Source organism: Diabrotica virgifera, chromosome 7 (genome assembly GCF_917563875.1).
Source record: "Diabrotica virgifera virgifera chromosome 7, PGI_DIABVI_V3a".
Lineage (NCBI taxonomy): Eukaryota > Metazoa > Arthropoda > Insecta > Coleoptera > Chrysomelidae > Diabrotica > Diabrotica virgifera.
Window position 1 is genome coordinate 65,843,142 of NC_065449.1, and position 17,546 is coordinate 65,860,687.

The 17,546-nt window shown below is 35.8% G+C and overlaps 2 protein-coding genes across 2 annotated transcripts; one reads left to right on the top strand and one right to left on the bottom strand.

Annotated features, from left to right (window-relative positions):
* Positions 1-2,987: 2,987 nt before the first annotated feature.
* LOC126888515 (uncharacterized) lies at positions 2,988-6,386 on the bottom strand. The gene has a single exon (XM_050656857.1). It carries the CDS (start codon positions 6,384-6,386, stop codon positions 2,988-2,990), a length of 3,399 nt encoding a protein of 1,132 aa, XP_050512814.1.
* An 8,302-nt stretch (positions 6,387-14,688) lies between these two features.
* On the top strand, positions 14,689-17,328 carry LOC126888516 (uncharacterized). The gene has a single exon (XM_050656858.1). The coding sequence runs from the start codon at positions 14,689-14,691 to the stop codon at positions 17,326-17,328; it is 2,640 nt and encodes an 879-aa protein (XP_050512815.1).
* The last annotated feature ends 218 nt before the right edge of the window (positions 17,329-17,546 follow it).

Sequence of the window (17,546 nt, forward strand, 5' to 3'; positions counted from 1 at the left end):
AGTAAAAGAACCTCTTTGAGCCAAGAGTTCCCGGTAGCTGATTGCAGTTTCGAAAAAGGTAGAACACAGCATCACGACAGAAGCAGGAAGCGAGAGCTATACGAGCTAGTTTCAGAGGAGAACATTACTGGAAGCCAGGACGAGGTTTTGATTGCAGCCAAGGATAGCAGGAAACGGGTCTTGTGTGAAGACATTCTCAGTTCACCAGAAAAAGGTCAGTCTCATTTGTTTGGACATGAATGTATGGGTTTTTCGTATTAAATACCACATTTAAAATTAAAGAAACATAATCAATAATATCAGAAAAGCTTCATCAAACTTAAATAGAATTGTTGCTAATAAATCATAATAGTTAAATGTTAATAAAAACTTTCAATTGGAAACCAAAAGGAAATAAGATTCCCATGTGTAAATGTTATGAGTAATTGTACTGCAACAGTTCGTCGTATTTTCCCGTGTTAAATCCCATAAGAAATCGCTAAGGTCCATTCTGGTCATTTTTGACGCGTATAGTGGTGGAGGCGCCAAGACTCGTCCGATCTTGACGTGTGAGGTATCGAAGGAAAGTGGGGAGGGTAAGGAATAAGTTAACACAAAAAACAAAGAGAACGGCAGAGCCAAAACGGTACTATAGCATATCTCCGTTGTTATCGGTCCGATCATGACGTGTGAGGTATCGTAGGAAAGTGGAGGGGCTAAGGAATAAGCTAATACAAAAAACAAAGAAGACGACCAAAACGGCACTACAGCATATCTCCGTTGTTATTGATCAGCTCGTGATGTATGAGGTATCGTAGGAAAGTGGAGGGGGTAAGGAATAAGCTAATACAAAAACAAAGAGGACAGCCAAAACGGCACTACAGCATATCTCCGCTGTTATTGATCAGATCATGATGTGTGAGGTATCGTAGGTAAAGGAAGGAATAGCGAATATGTTGAGAAAACAATCATCGCGACATTGACAAAAGGAGTATTGAATCATGGAAATTACAATGGCTGCATTATCAGAGGAACATTTGGAATGTAGCGTCTAAACGACTTACCATATAAGACACAATAGAATCATTAGGACATTATATCCAAACCACCGAACATACATGACATGCTCTCACTTTCATCTTCCGTTCTTTATCTTTGCCCAAACCATCTAGCATCTATAAGACATCATAAAAGACTCTCTCTCTCTCTCTCTCTCTCTCTCTCTCTCTCTCTCTCTCTCTCTCTCTCTCTCTCTCTCTCGAAACAATTAATAAAAGATACAGGTGTCGATAAAAACAACATAGCAGCGTGGGAGGTAATACTAGAAATAGAATACGACGAACGTATACCATTCTTATGACCAAAGCAACAATCATCATCAATATAATCTTCTATAATCTTCTATACATGAATCTCCCTCCATTCATACACCTGGTCATTACAAAGAATATAATAACATTCTTAAGATCAAACCAACAAACATCCACCGTCTTCTATTATTGAATACTACTATACATGAATCTCCCTCCATTCATACACCTGGTCATTACAAAGAACATATAACATTCTTAAGATCAGACCGACAAACATACACAATATAATATTCTCTGATTGGATCTACATGAATCTTCCTCCAATCATACACTTGCTATTTACAAAGATTGTAAGTTGCATACTTTATTTCATATACGGCAAGTAGGGTAATATTATGTAGGTTGGTATTATACTTCTCACATAAAAAATGGGATTATCTGTTTTATTAGAAAAATCGTTTAACAATATAGCATAGCACAAACAATTGTTTATAGATATGAGTTATACGTCGACATAGAAAAGGTATTTAATATAGTGAAAATAAGTTGTATTATTGAAATAGAAAAATACATGTACTGTATTTTACCTACGACCATAAACAAATTTAGACTACATAGACTGAAAAAATGTTAGCAAGGACAGTCAAGCAGTAAGTAATGGTTAATATGTAAACGTTAATAAAATAATGTTAGTATCTAAGCGATGAAATGTGTGTAAAGCGATTTATAAAAATAATGTAAGCATGCAATGAATGAAAGGTAGCCAATTCGGTCGAACATAAATTTGTTGAAAAAACAAAAATATATTCTTAACAGCGATCACCAACGTGAAGGTACGACTACATCGACCGCCAGGTTAGTAGGGGTAATGGTTAGTAGGAATGATTTTTACATTATATGATAATATATTTAATAATAGTGATATACTTAACTTACTAAGATCAGCTCTTTACTTGGTTTAGTAGACATCTTTTTATTGATCTGTTGGACATCTTTTATGTATTCTTATTAATGTTAAAACACCGATACTTTGGTATCAATTCATTCGTTACTAAGTTCTATAGTATTCAAAAATGAATTATTAGGGGAAAATAACTGTAGGTTATCTAATCTTAAAACTAGGGATTTTTTCGACTCCTGTATTTTGATAGGATATCGAAGACTTAAAACTAAATCGGGGAAAGAAGACCATTAAGTTATCGATTGTTTTAACTTGGAGGCTACACGAGCAACGGCTCTGGAATTAACCAGAACGGCTCATTAATTTGCCAGTGGTCCATATCAGATATCTTTTTTTTTTTGGTCATAACTAAACATCTTTTTAGGGGCATACTTAATTATACTAAATTTAGAGATAATATATACAAAAGTATGAGTTACTAGAATCATCATATGATATAAAAACAATGAGTGTGGGAAAGGTTGAGGAATGTAGTAAAAAGGGCCTGTTCCAGATATCATTATGTTAGTTGTAATAAATAAAGTTATAAAAAATTACAATATTCAATCATATAAATAATCTTAGTGACGTAAAAACGATTAGTGATAGGGTGATAAGAGGAATATAATACAAAAAATTGTACATTTGTAATAAATAAAGTTTTAAGACCAACTTCAATCAGCATCCATCTTAAAGTCAATAAAATCATCAATGATAAATGTTAAAATAAGTTTACTCAAATCTTTGTGTTAAATCTAATCAACATCCATCTCAAGAGTATCAATTAAATAGTGCCCAAAGGGAAGCGTATCATAAGAACCCTGAATGTGATGTCTTTTATCATCATTGGGGCTTAGCGCAATCTTACTTTGAGTTATAGAATAAACTTTGTGTTTATCAGAGCGTATAAGATTTTGTGAGGTGACCTTTGCTGTAAAGGTATCTGAACATTCTACGTAGTCCTCAAAAGTAATTTTAGTATTTACTACAGATTTCTTTACCCCCTTCGCCTTCTTTGTCACACCATAATTTCGTATAATATTATCAACTTCATCATCGTCATACTCTTGTTCTTTCAACTTCCCCCTCAGCTTTTTAATGTCAACATCTGTGGTAGCTGCTTTTGTCGTGTATAATTTCGATCGGAGTCCTATGTAGTCGGTCATAATGCAGCCATTATTCTCATCTTTCATTATGCCCAATACCTTCTTATTAACCAGAGGGATGCCGTAAATGTTGTCTTTAGGATAGTCTGAGGTATCAAAATATTTATAGCAATCATGTATCATTGCTTCATACGGGTCTTTTTCCCGTATCTCCACGATCACACTATCAGTATCGGTATAGCAGGTCGAAAAGTTTTCTCCGAACCTGCTAGCTAAGTAGCCATATTGGAAATCATATATGGTCGTTTTCGCCAAGTCTAAAATACTCATTCCAACATAAATCGGTTTAACTAACCATATTTCCGCTCTATACATCTCAACAGCAATCAAATTTTCATTAAAGATAGTAGCGTTTTTAAACAGGGGGCTACTTATTCTAGCTTCAGCTCCATAACGACCCTCCCACTCTGTCAGCAATTTAATATCAACGCGCCTGCGCACACCCTCTAAAGTCTTACCAAACACTGCATTGTTCATAAGCTTAAACAGATTCTTTTCAAACTCATTTTTTGCTGCCTTCCGGAGATTTGTATTCAAGTCGATGTATGACTTTAACCAAGGAGACTGCTTAAATTTCAAGACTCGATGAATCTTTTTTAGTATTAATCCATGAGCTAGCGCTTGCTTCAAGGCTCTGTAATGAATTATATATCTTTCTTTATCATGAAGGGTAGCCATTAATTTGGTCAGCTCTCGCGGACGTTTAGGAGGTTTCATAGTTTTCGGGTTCAAGGATTGGGGACAGAATGGGATGTCTTTATGACGATCATGGAGATGTTGAGGGTACTCCAGATCGACCTCGAGAATGCACCCTTCAGAAGAATCGTCCGGAATACTAAGAACGTTGATGTTAGTATCAGACCACTCGAAACCTCCATATGGAAGATATTGTGACATTGCCCACCCATATTGATTATTGACATCGAAATACATCAGATAGGAGTCGGGCTTCGATGGGTCGTAAGATGCCATGTACTTGTTATTAGCATGAACACGACGTTTCGAGCAAACTTGACTCAAACCACCACGAATGCCACGCTCCACAAACAAATGCATATCTGGATCAGTTAAAAGTTCAAGTTCCTGTTTTGTATAGTTAAGCATCGCATCCCACGTGAATCCAGGCAGAGTAAAGTAATGAGCGGGGTCAAGATTATATGTTTCGAGACAACTGGAGCGGAACCGTTCGAAAACGTCGGCAAGAAGAAGAATATCGGTTTTCATGTAGAGATCGACGTAATCTCCGAGAGAAGAACAAGAGAATGAGGACCAGACTTGGAGAGCGCGATGATAATGGCGGCGAGGACAAGGTTTATCCTCAAGTTTATTATAAAAAAACTCGATAGGCGGCAGACATGTTTCAATAAAACGATCGAAAGAATCAATATAATCATAAGGCATGATACCTTTCACAGTAAGAAGATTGAACTGCTCCTCGGGAAGGAAAACATATTGAGAGCGGAGATTAGGATATTCGGTCAAATAAGAAGAGAGCTTATCGAGAGAAGACGCCATAAATCGAAAACTATCGATGAAACGAAATTTAATTCGAGCATCATTAATGTGTTTAGTGAAAGAAATATATTTTTCCTTAGTAATAGGAAGAAGATCTACAGGACCTTTGATGTGAGTAGCAATATCATTAATAATGAAATGCGCGTCATATCCACTGAGGTTATGAAATATCACAGGGATAGTGTGAGCATCTTTGTAATTAATATTACAGCCTTCATGAGATGCAAATCTATAATTATTTTCTGGGATCAGGTGATTATGGTCTCGCATTTTCTTATCACTGAGGGAGAAGCGCTGCTCGCAAATATGACAATGAGTGGCTGCTTGAAAATCACTCTCTTGCTGAAATGTCATATTAATATCAAACGGACACATAAACACCGTAGAAACATCCTCAGCAAGCTGATTTAGTTCATCTGCGAACCATTTCATGCAATCTTTTCCACGATATGATTTATAAAATGACAGAGAATCATCATAGGAACATTTAAAGTAATACCCAACGGCAGCAGGTATATGTTTTTGATAGGTAGTCTTTTCAGCACTATGTTCCAGAACGCTTTCAAGATCTGCGTATACCGCGAAGGGGGCTTTTAGTTTATTCCTGAAATTCTTAAATTTTAACATTTTATGGCTTTCTTCAGGCATTTTAATGGCTGTTTCATTTATTCTTTCACAATCGTTGATGTGAGCTTCTAGCTGTGTAGACGATAAAAATGGTTGTAAACACCTATCACAGAGAACATCTGATCGCCCTTTGCAGCATGTCTTATGAACATTCAACTTTTCTTGCGATCGAAAGTAATGGAGGCAGCCATCACAGAAATATTTTGTTCCATCTTCATTGCTAAGCTGCTTGGAAAGGAGGCGAGATAGATTTTTTATCCAAACGTAATGATATTTAAGGGGACCTTGCTCATCATATTTATCTTGTATCAAAAGCAGATTCACATGTTTATCCTTCTTGTTTTTTGTTAGGAAGGTAGGGAGAGTCGTATAGTTCTTCTTCTCCTTTTTCAAAATGTAAACATTAATCGATATATTATTCTGCTTTTCAAAATTAGGAATCTGTTTGGCGGTCATTGGCCACTGAATACCTTTAAGTTTCAACACTTGGGAGTAGTGTGGGTAAGATGACATTAAAGCGGAGTTATTCTGACAAGGATATAATGCCGATATGACAGCCCATGCAAAGCATGCATCGTCATCGTTTTTAACATTAATGCATGCCTGTTTTATTTTTATCTGAGGGGGAAGTTCAATATATGAGGAGCCAAGCTGTGGTGTAAATTTGTTTATATTCACCCCTAGGTTAACAACAGCTTTAAGTGCCCAGCCACTATCTCTCTCTTGGAATTCTTCCAAGTCTCTGTTGATGGGTTCCACTACTTTTTTCTCGAACCATTCATCAAGATTGGTGTCTCTATAAATGGCTGAGTTTGAAGTAGTGAAGTACTTGGTTTCATTTATCATCTTATCGCCTTGAGCAATCTCGAATTCTCCTCCAAATGCTATGTTAACTTTTACTGCAGCGTTATTTTTTTAAGGCAGTCTGGATTCGTCGCTTGAACAGAGCTTTGCAATCAACCAGGAAACTACCTGGGTCCTTGTGTTTAAGGTTCGAAATGACTCCAGTCTGAATTCTTGAATTAAATGTAGATACAGAGTCTTCCCAATGTACCCTACGCTTTGCAGTCTCCGGACGAGTGTTAAGTCCCGCCCCCTTCTTTTGTTCAGCCTTCAGTTGCTTACTCAACGTTCTCATCTGCCGCATCTGAGCTTCGAGGTGCTGCTTTTCGCCAATCGTCTTTGCAAACCTCATTCTATCATGAATCATTTTAATCGCTTTCCTACACTCTATCAACCCTTTTCTTAACTTTTCATCATTATACTTGTTTTGAATTAAACCTAAGATGGTTGCAATTAACTGAATAAGTTTAGTTAACATGTTAAATTAAAAAAGCCAATATTCAAAGATAGATTAAGTATAAAAATTCAAAATTTTCAAAAATTGCTAATTTAAATCAAAAATTATCAAAAAAATTCAAAAATTATCAAAAAATCAAAATTTTTCAAAATATGCCACTCACCAGAGTGGCATGTGGATTTGTATGACCAAAGATGTGGAATATTAATTAGGTGAACATCCGTTGTCTAGGGTGAATATTAATTAGTTTCTGGCAGTCTCGACTAGCAAAATACGGATGATCATCTGGTGGTGTGTTGATAGTGTAGAAGAGGGGGGTATACAAATACACACTACTCATTTTATCTAAGTATATAATCTGTTCAATATTTTCAAATTACTAATTATATAGTTACTAGAATGTTTGGATCGGTTTCATAATTAAAGTTTTTATGTATAACAAATGTTAGCACTTGCATTATCGGCGTTCTGTATATGAGAACAAAATCGTTTATTTTTTGGTAAATAGAGATTTAGTGATATTTTCAAATTTTTATGGGAGGGTGGTTCGGTGGTGTAATATCCCTGTTAAATGAGGTAAAGACCTGTTATTTCTAGAATTTGCTATAAATTTATAAATCTTCTTGAGTGAAGTTAGATGACTGTTTAGAAAATATTAAATTAAGTAATCCGGGAGCAGTCTTAAATTCTGTTGTTTCTAGATAATTTTTTTCATCTTTAAAAGATATTTTACATTATCTCATATTCTACTAATGAAGTTCTCGAGTTATAGTTAGGGTCATATGCTTATCAATATCTATTACATGTTGCTAATATTTTTGAAAATATGGTTCATTTTGGCTCATTTTGGCTCATTCTTAATTTTATTGAGCTGTTGGACTTGTGCAATATTATAAACTGAAACTTGTCTGTTTTCCTTATAAATACGGTTAATTCTATAGACGAAACACGATGGGGTAGGGACAAAAGTGGTATGAGACATCATTTTATGTAATTTTTTATTAATTTTCTAAATCGATATTATTTATTAACAATTATATTCAATATTAATACTAACCTAAAAGGGTGTATAGTAATTTACATTAATTAGGTGAATAATATTTCATACTAATAGAGGTATTTTTAAATTATTCAAATTTCAACCTTTCTCACGTAGAAGCATACTTGTCTATAATATCTTTTAAAGTAGATATGGAAGGCATTATGTTAGCTCACGTCACGTTGCCTTAGAGAAAATTTATTGAATATTGCACTATTTTAGGTAACATGTTTAAACATGTGGTCTAAAGTTATTTTGTATATAAAACTTTTATTATATAAAAGACATTTATTGATGTAAATCTAACAATATTTTATCTCTATAGTAATATATAATCTCTGCTAAAGCAATACTTAAAATACTAAAATTGTATGAAATTTTAATTTGCACTAGCTCCAACAAATCTATAGAAGAGGAACAGGATGTTGCTTTTATTATATTTGCAATGTTATAATAATACACCCTAAAATTAAGTCAACATAAAAGTCTCACTCTTTGCTGGATAATACTTTTGTGAATAAACAAAAGTTCTTTGATCTCGAATCAACTCAATGTATACACCATGTTTTATAATGGAAATAAACTTTGTATTTTTACGTTGGAATAGATAAATAATTGTTGAAAACTCTTCACACAGGTATTCTATCGGATCATTTTCTTAGTATTTCCTCGGATTCAGAGGTTCTTGGAAACATATATTAATAATTTTGTTTTGAATAATATTCAAAAATTTCACCCATTCACATGAATTATATGATATTTTCTCTAGTTTTCGAGATGATTTATCAGATATAATGATAGCTGGTGTAAACGACCGTGTCAACTTCAATGCCACTTCAATGATTTTTGTTTATACATATAAGTTCTGTGATGAATGTGCATTAAGAACTGTTTCGTTCTATATAAAATGTCATATAATATAATATATTACTCAAATTATGGATTTTTCTTAATCATATTTTATTGCCTGCAAACCATCATATGACATATCCCTGGCTAGACCTAAACCAAGAAGGTCATCTGTCATTAAAAAATGAAAGAAAATGACGTGAAACAGAAAACATTACAGGTAAAAAGACGAAGCATTGTCATGTGTCTGACGATTTGACCCAGAAAACGATTGAAGTGCCAGAAGGAAAGAGGAAGAACATCATAGTGTCTTTTGATGCAACGCCATGTCTATTTTATGATTACCGCCAATATATTACAAGAAGTGATATACGGAGAGAGGAAAAGTGTCTTTCCCCTGGAGACTACTATCTGAACTACTGTTTTGCATTCCTTTTACTGTTTTCTCTCACATACTTTACATATTATGTTATATACTATAAGCTTATATATTCATTACATTTTACTATTTATGCGGAGATATGTTATGTGATCTATCAGCTATTCCATCCATCGTCGGATAAAAGCCTACCTTGGGTGTGTTTATTCATATTATCTGTTTGCTGTTTTTTATGTCCATTCGCTTGATATCATTAGTCCATCTTGTTTGAGGTCTGCCTCTACTTCTTTTTAATTGCCCTTGGACGCCATTAAATAACTCGCTTCGTCCAAAAGTTGTCTTCCATTGTTTCTATGTCTGCCCACTTCCATTTTAGCGTGATACGTTGTTATGTGATACGTTTTTATGTGATATGTTTTTCTAAATTAATTTATGGTTGTAGATAAAAATAGTAAGACATTTCTTTATTTCATCTATACTGCTTATTACACCACGTTAAATACTTTTCTATGTTAACATATACATCATATCAGCATAGCAAACAATTGTGTGTGTTATGCTAAATTGTTGAAACAATTTTTATTCCATGAATGAAAATTTAATGGTATTATTTTGAATTAATGATTTTGTTAGTGGTCAAGGTGGTGGGGGGTAATCAGGATTTTTACATGTTTACATCTGAAATTTTTAATTTATACATATCGTACATGAAGGGAAAAAAATGTAACCAAGTTCAATAAATATTTTAATACAGCACTTTTACATTGATTCTTATGAGAAAACAAGCACAAATCTACTCATTTCAGGGGCCTTTTGAGCATAACGTATCACCATTCAGTTTTCCGTCCGACCAATGTTTACTAAATACTTGACGCTATCATCATCACCGGCTTTCATGGTCTGGAAATAAGCCCCTTCGACCATACTCCATATGAAGATGCTTTACCTATCTAAGAGTAGATAGGGGTGTGAAGTGTGTTGTCTGCAAAGCTGATTATAACATCTTTATTCCATTTTATAACCGTACGTTATATTCTGCAACTAGTTTGCCAATTCACGGCGTTTCTCAGTATTGAGGTTTCACCTCGTATTCTTACATTTGTATTTTAAGAAGGGTAGGTAGTAATTACACAGTTTTAGGTTTGAAAAACAAAGAACTGCAGCACAGTATTCTAGTTAGAGGCATATATGCCTGCAAAGAAGGCCACATGGCCGTCACGGCGTAGGCCGAAGCCCGCACGACGCACGTGTAGTGCTCGTAAGAGTCGAAGAAACTAGAGAGACCGTCGGTAGAGATTCGCCACCTTTTATAGTTTTGAATCACTACCGACAACAAAGAAACGTGAGGGTGGAGCCTAGGCCGTGCACAAACGAGTGTCATTGGTTAAATGAACCCTGTTGGTGACATCCCCCCTGCTTTAGAGAATCTGTGCTACAGTTGAAATATCTTTATTTATAAAAAATAACAAGATACAAAATGTGAAGCATGGTGCTTCCAAAACGATACATCAATTGTACAAGAGCGAAGCATGGTGCTTCATAAAGGAATATATCACAACAGGATATCAGTCATGACTTTACGGAACAAAGGGTTATAACCTTTATTATTTGTTGTTCCGTAAAGTGTATAAAAATGTTTAATAGCATACGTTGCATCCTTAGGGAGTACATATGGACAAGGCCTTTATTAGTGTCCCTAAGGTATGCGGAAAAAAAATAAAATATTAATGAAAACAAGAACGAATTTCTATTAGTAGTGTGCAGTTGTAAAAAATTTTCTAAGTTAGAAAAGGTTGCAAAATTTTTCAAAGTCCGTAAAAGGATAAAAATTTTCAAAGTTAAAATAAAGTAACACATATTGAAAACTTTTCTAAGTCGAAAAATTGCAAAATTTAAGTCCGTAAAAGGATAAAAATTTTCAAAGTTAAAATAAAGTAACAAATACTGAAAACTTTTCTAAGTCGAAAAATTGCAAAATTTTTCTAAGTTAATAACATTAACAAAAAGAAGCCAAAAATATCAAAAATACCACTATTTTAGTGGAGTTTTCCTCCCTCTGGGTGCACGTCAAGCCAACACGAAAATTGTACCCCTGAGGAGAGCCATTTCCCAGAAGGTACCACGGATGCAAGTCTCACGGAGGGCAAGTTAGAGGGAAATTATTTACACACGGGAGAAAAGACAGACAATGTTGACTTAGACCGTGCATGCCAGAAGGACTCTAACAACAGCTAAAAGGGAGTAAGTATTATGAAAAATGACTAAAACCGTTAGCTTTGTATGTTAATACAATCCTTACTAACTAAAATATATATACCAAAATAAAGTATATAAAAATCAGCTGTGCTATGTAGCTTGGCTACATCTAACCTGCACAGCGGAAAAAGTAAAATTTTATCACGTCTCTGCAGTGGAAGTGCATCACCTGCAGGACGGCATCACCAGCCCGGTGGCATACCACTAGAGCTTTTGGAAGGCTTAACTTCAGCTTCTAGTGGCGAAAATTGTCACTCTCTTATAGAGGACACAAAAAAAACAACTAAAAGTCGACTCCCTTATGGAGGACACAAAAAGGTACGTGTTATTTTGGGGGTGCTGCTCCCCATAGCACGTAGAGAAGGGTGTAGGTTCCCTAGGTGGTAGTGGGCCAAGGTATCTCGAAGTAATGTGTACGTGTAGTTTATTACACATGCTGTACACATTATTCGGTAGAACGGGCGTTCACTAGCACGAAAAATAAAAAAATATTGAAAGTCGTGCGAAAAGTTGCACTAGGTTAAAACTGTGTTTTTCAAAATTAGAGGTACTGAGGTAGTTACATGGAAAATAGATATTCGAAGATAACCCAAGAGTTTGCAAGAAAACAAGAATAGAGTTATTCGAATATTATGTACGTGTAAACACGGTTTACACCTTCATGTCCACAATAGACGTCCCAAACTATCTGAATTGAAGCTGTTACTTGAAACGGCACTTCGAAGATCAGAAATAAGGGTGCAAGCCATAAAGAAGGCAAGCTGAAATATTTTGATGTATTTTGTACATCGAAAATGTGAAAGAAGAAGAGGAAATGAGCGCAGGGCGTTGGTCAGTTTGGACCGTATGCGCCTGGCGATATCCCCCCTGCTTTGGAGAATCTTTGTCCAATTTTGCACAAAAATCTGTGAAAATTCGGCAAAAATTCATGAGTCTTACGTGAAAACTCGATCAGGTAGGATCCATAACCCAAAGTCAACACTTTCCCCTTATATGTGAGATACTATATCTATGGAAAATCCAAAATCCGTCTAAGTCTGGCCGGACTCAGAACAGATGCAATTTACCAAGATAAGTACCTCAACCAAGAGTCGAAAATGCGTGACATAGGGCAACGAAAAGGGCCTAAACGAGAAAGAAACGAAAACTCGACAGACGATGTCTCAAAATTAAATTTTGTGCAAAAGTTTAGTTACGATATATCTAGATAAAAAAAATTATAGTGTATGTATAGAAGTTCGTTCATAAAATGCATGTAAAAGTCACTATGTTTTTATAGTATATGTATAAAATCAAAAAAACAAATATTAGGTACTTATTAAATAATTGAAAATACGTGTAATGTATCCAACATTCAAAATATTACAAAAAGTAGTCAAAATATTCTTTAAGGTGAACGAAAATTGCATCAAAAGTTATTATTCTCATATATATATAAAAAAATATCGTAAGGTTGTACTTAAAGCACAAAAAGGTTGGCAAATATGGTTTTGCCGGTAAAATTGAACTTGTAAAATATTTTTGAATATTTTCAAAGTTAATCAGTACCTCAAAAAAAATGTAAGAAATCTCTTAAAATATTTAACTAAACATGTGTAATGTCGTTACGTAGTTAAATCAAAATAACAAAAAATAATTATGGTTATTAGCCAAAAAAATAGTAAAAATTAAGATTTTACGTTAAATGTTATTAAAGTTGATCAAAATTAGTTAAATATTAAGATTGTTTAAATAAAGTTGAAAAATTGCAAAAATAATGAAATAAAGTACATAAAACACAAATCACTTGTAAAAAGATAGTTAAAAACTCACGTTTTTGTACCAGTGTCCTGCAGGAGGTGCACAGACCGTATGCGGTCTACCATAAGCGCACCGGGGTCCCATCAGCCATCCAGAGGTGCAAGGCGAGCGTGCCTGCGGGAACGGGTCAAAGCCGGGTGCCAGGCCAGGCACATTCCATGCTCGGCGATGCTACGTGGATTCCATGGTTTCCAGGAGGCCGGTGGCGTCGGTTTCACGCTGTGTGTGGAACCATACCATACAGGAAGCAGCTAGTCAGGATCTCAGGACGTGGTGTAGTCCGAATTTTAGTTGGGCGCCATATCATCATCACCGGCTTTCATGGTCTGGAAATAAGCCCCTTCGACCATACTCCATATGAAGATGCTTTACCTATCTAAGAGTAGATAGGGGTGTGAAGTGTGTTGTCTGCAAAGCTGATTATAACATCTTTATTCCATTTTATAACCGTACGTTATATTCTGCAACTAGTTTGCCAATTCACGGCGTTTCTCAGTATTGAGGTTTCACCTCGTATTCTTACATTTGTATTTTAAGAAGGGTAGGTAGTAATTACACAGTTTTAGGTTTGAAAAACAAAGAACTGCAGCACAGTATTCTAGTTAGAGGCATATATGCCTGCAAAGAAGGCCACATGGCCGTCACGGCGTAGGCCGAAGCCCGCACGACGCACGTGTAGTGCTCGTAAGAGTCGAAGAAACTAGAGAGACCGTCGGTAGAGATTCGCCACCTTTTATAGTTTTGAATCACTACCGACAACAAAGAAACGTGAGGGTGGAGCCTAGGCCGTGCACAAACGAGTGTCATTGGTTAAATGAACCCTGTTGGTGACAACGCAACTTATATTTTCTCATTCTGTTTCAGATCTTCATTCAGTGCTTTGGTAAATCATTTAGACGTGTGCTCTGGTGAGTGGCATATTTTGAAAAATTTTGATTTTTTGATAATTTTTGAATTTTTTTGATAATTTTTGATTTAAATTAGCAATTTTTGAAAATTTTGAATTTTTATACTTAATCTATCTTTGAATATTGGCTTTTTTAATTTAACATGTTAACTAAACTTATTCAGTTAATTGCAACCATCTTAGGTTTAATTCAAAACAAGTATAATGATGAAAAGTTAAGAAAAGGGTTGATAGAGTGTAGGAAAGCGATTAAAATGATTCATGATAGAATGAGGTTTGCAAAGACGATTGGCGAAAAGCAGCACCTCGAAGCTCAGATGCGGCAGGTGAGAACGTTGAGTAAGCAACTGAAGGCTGAACAAAAGAAGGGGGCGGGACTTAACACTCGTCCGGAGACTGCAAAGCGTAGGGTACATTGGGAAGACTCTGTATCTACATTTAATTCAAGAATTCAGACTGGAGTCATTTCGAACCTTAAACACAAGGACCCAGGTAGTTTCCTGGTTGATTGCAAAGCTCTGTTCAAGCGACGAATCCAGACTGCCTTAAAAAAATAACGCTGCAGTAAAAGTTAACATAGCATTTGGAGGAGAATTCGAGATTGCTCAAGGCGATAAGATGATAAATGAAACCAAGTACTTCACTACTTCAAACTCAGCCATTTATAGAGACACCAATCTTGATGAATGGTTCGAGAAAAAAGTAGTGGAACCCATCAACAGAGACTTGGAAGAATTCCAAGAGAGAGATAGTGGCTGGGCACTTAAAGCTGTTGTTAACCTAGGGGTGAATATAAACAAATTTACACCACAGCTTGGCTCCTCATATATTGAACTTCCCCCTCAGATAAAAATAAAACAGGCATGCATTAATGTTAAAAACGATGACGATGCATGCTTTGCATGGGCTGTCATATCGGCATTATATCCTTGTCAGAATAACTCCGCTTTAATGTCATCTTACCCACACTACTCCCAAGTGTTGAAACTTAAAGGTATTCAGTGGCCAATGACCGCCAAACAGATTCCTAATTTTGAAAAGCAGAATAATATATCGATTAATGTTTACATTTTGAAAAAGGAGAAGAAGAACTATACGACTCTCCCTACCTTCCTAACAAAAAACAAGAAGGATAAACATGTGAATCTGCTTTTGATACAAGATAAATATGATGAGCAAGGTCCCCTTAAATATCATTACGTTTGGATAAAAAATCTATCTCGCCTCCTTTCCAAGCAGCTTAGCAATGAAGATGGAACAAAATATTTCTGTGATGGCTGCCTCCATTACTTTCGATCGCAAGAAAAGTTGAATGTTCATAAGACATGCTGCAAAGGGCGATCAGATGTTCTCTGTGATAGGTGTTTACAACCATTTTTATCGTCTACACAGCTAGAAGCTCACATCAACGATTGTGAAAGAATAAATGAAACAGCCATTAAAATGCCTGAAGAAAGCCATAAAATGTTAAAATTTAAGAATTTCAGGAATAAACTAAAAGCCCCCTTCGCGGTATACGCAGATCTTGAAAGCGTTCTGGAACATAGTGCTGAAAAGACTACCTATCAAAAACATATACCTGCTGCCGTTGGGTATTACTTTAAATGTTCCTATGATGATTCTCTGTCATTTTATAAATCATATCGTGGAAAAGATTGCATGAAATGGTTCGCAGATGAACTAAATCAGCTTGCTGAGGATGTTTCTACGGTGTTTATGTGTCCGTTTGATATTAATATGACATTTCAGCAAGAGAGTGATTTTCAAGCAGCCACTCATTGTCATATTTGCGAGCAGCGCTTCTCCCTCAGTGATAAGAAAATGCGAGACCATAATCACCTGATCCCAGAAAATAATTATAGATTTGCATCTCATGAAGGCTGTAATATTAATTACAAAGATGCTCACACTATCCCTGTGATATTTCATAACCTCAGTGGATATGACGCGCATTTCATTATTAATGATATTGCTACTCACATCAAAGGTCCTGTAGATCTTCTTCCTATTACTAAGGAAAAATATATTTCTTTCACTAAACACATTAATGATGCTCGAATTAAATTTCGTTTCATCGATAGTTTTCGATTTATGGCGTCTTCTCTCGATAAGCTCTCTTCTTATTTGACCGAATATCCTAATCTCCGCTCTCAATATGTTTTCCTTCCCGAGGAGCAGTTCAATCTTCTTACTGTGAAAGGTATCATGCCTTATGATTATATTGATTCTTTCGATCGTTTTATTGAAACATGTCTGCCGCCTATCGAGTTTTTTTATAATAAACTTGAGGATAAACCTTGTCCTCGCCGCCATTATCATCGCGCTCTCCAAGTCTGGTCCTCATTCTCTTGTTCTTCTCTCGGAGATTACGTCGATCTCTACATGAAAACCGATATTCTTCTTCTTGCCGACGTTTTCGAACGGTTCCGCTCCAGTTGTCTCGAAACATATAATCTTGACCCCGCTCATTACTTTACTCTGCCTGGATTCACGTGGGATGCGATGCTTAACTATACAAAACAGGAACTTGAACTTTTAACTGATCCAGATATGCATTTGTTTGTGGAGCGTGGCATTCGTGGTGGTTTGAGTCAAGTTTGCTCGAAACGTCGTGTTCATGCTAATAACAAGTACATGGCATCTTACGACCCATCGAAGCCCGACTCCTATCTGATGTATTTCGATGTCAATAATCAATATGGGTGGGCAATGTCACAATATCTTCCATATGGAGGTTTCGAGTGGTCTGATACTAACATCAACGTTCTTAGTATTCCGGACGATTCTTCTGAAGGGTGCATTCTCGAGGTCGATCTGGAGTACCCTCAACATCTCCATGATCGTCATAAAGACATCCCATTCTGTCCCCAATCCTTGAACCCGAAAACTATGAAACCTCCTAAACGTCCGCGAGAGCTGACCAAATTAATGGCTACCCTTCATGATAAAGAAAGATATATAATTCATTACAGAGCCTTGAAGCAAGCGCTAGCTCATGGATTAATACTAAAAAAGATTCATCGAGTCTTGAAATTTAAGCAGTCTCCTTGGTTAAAGTCATACATCGACTTGAATACAAATCTCCGGAAGGCAGCAAAAAATGAGTTTGAAAAGAATCTGTTTAAGCTTATGAACAATGCAGTGTTTGGTAAGACTTTAGAGGGTGTGCGCAGGCGCGTTGATATTAAATTGCTGACAGAGTGGGAGGGTCGTTATGGAGCTGAAGCTAGAATAAGTAGCCCCCTGTTTAAAATTTAAAAACGCTACTATCTTTAATGAAAATTTGATTGCTGTTGAGATGCATAGAGCGGAAATATGGTTAGTTAAACCGATTTATGTTGGAATGAGTATTTTAGACTTGGCGAAAACGACCATATATGATTTCCAATATGGCTACTTAGCTAGCAGGTTCGGAGAAAACTTTTCGACCTGCTATACCGATACTGATAGTGTGATCGTGGAGATACGGGAAAAAG

What these genes read in the sequence shown, in the direction of transcription:
- LOC126888515 (XM_050656857.1), bottom strand. Translation starts at nt 6,386, where the DNA reads ATGATAAATGAAACCAAGTACTTCACTACTTCAAACTCAGCCATTTAT.
- LOC126888516 (XM_050656858.1), top strand. Translation starts at nt 14,689, where the DNA reads ATGATAAATGAAACCAAGTACTTCACTACTTCAAACTCAGCCATTTAT.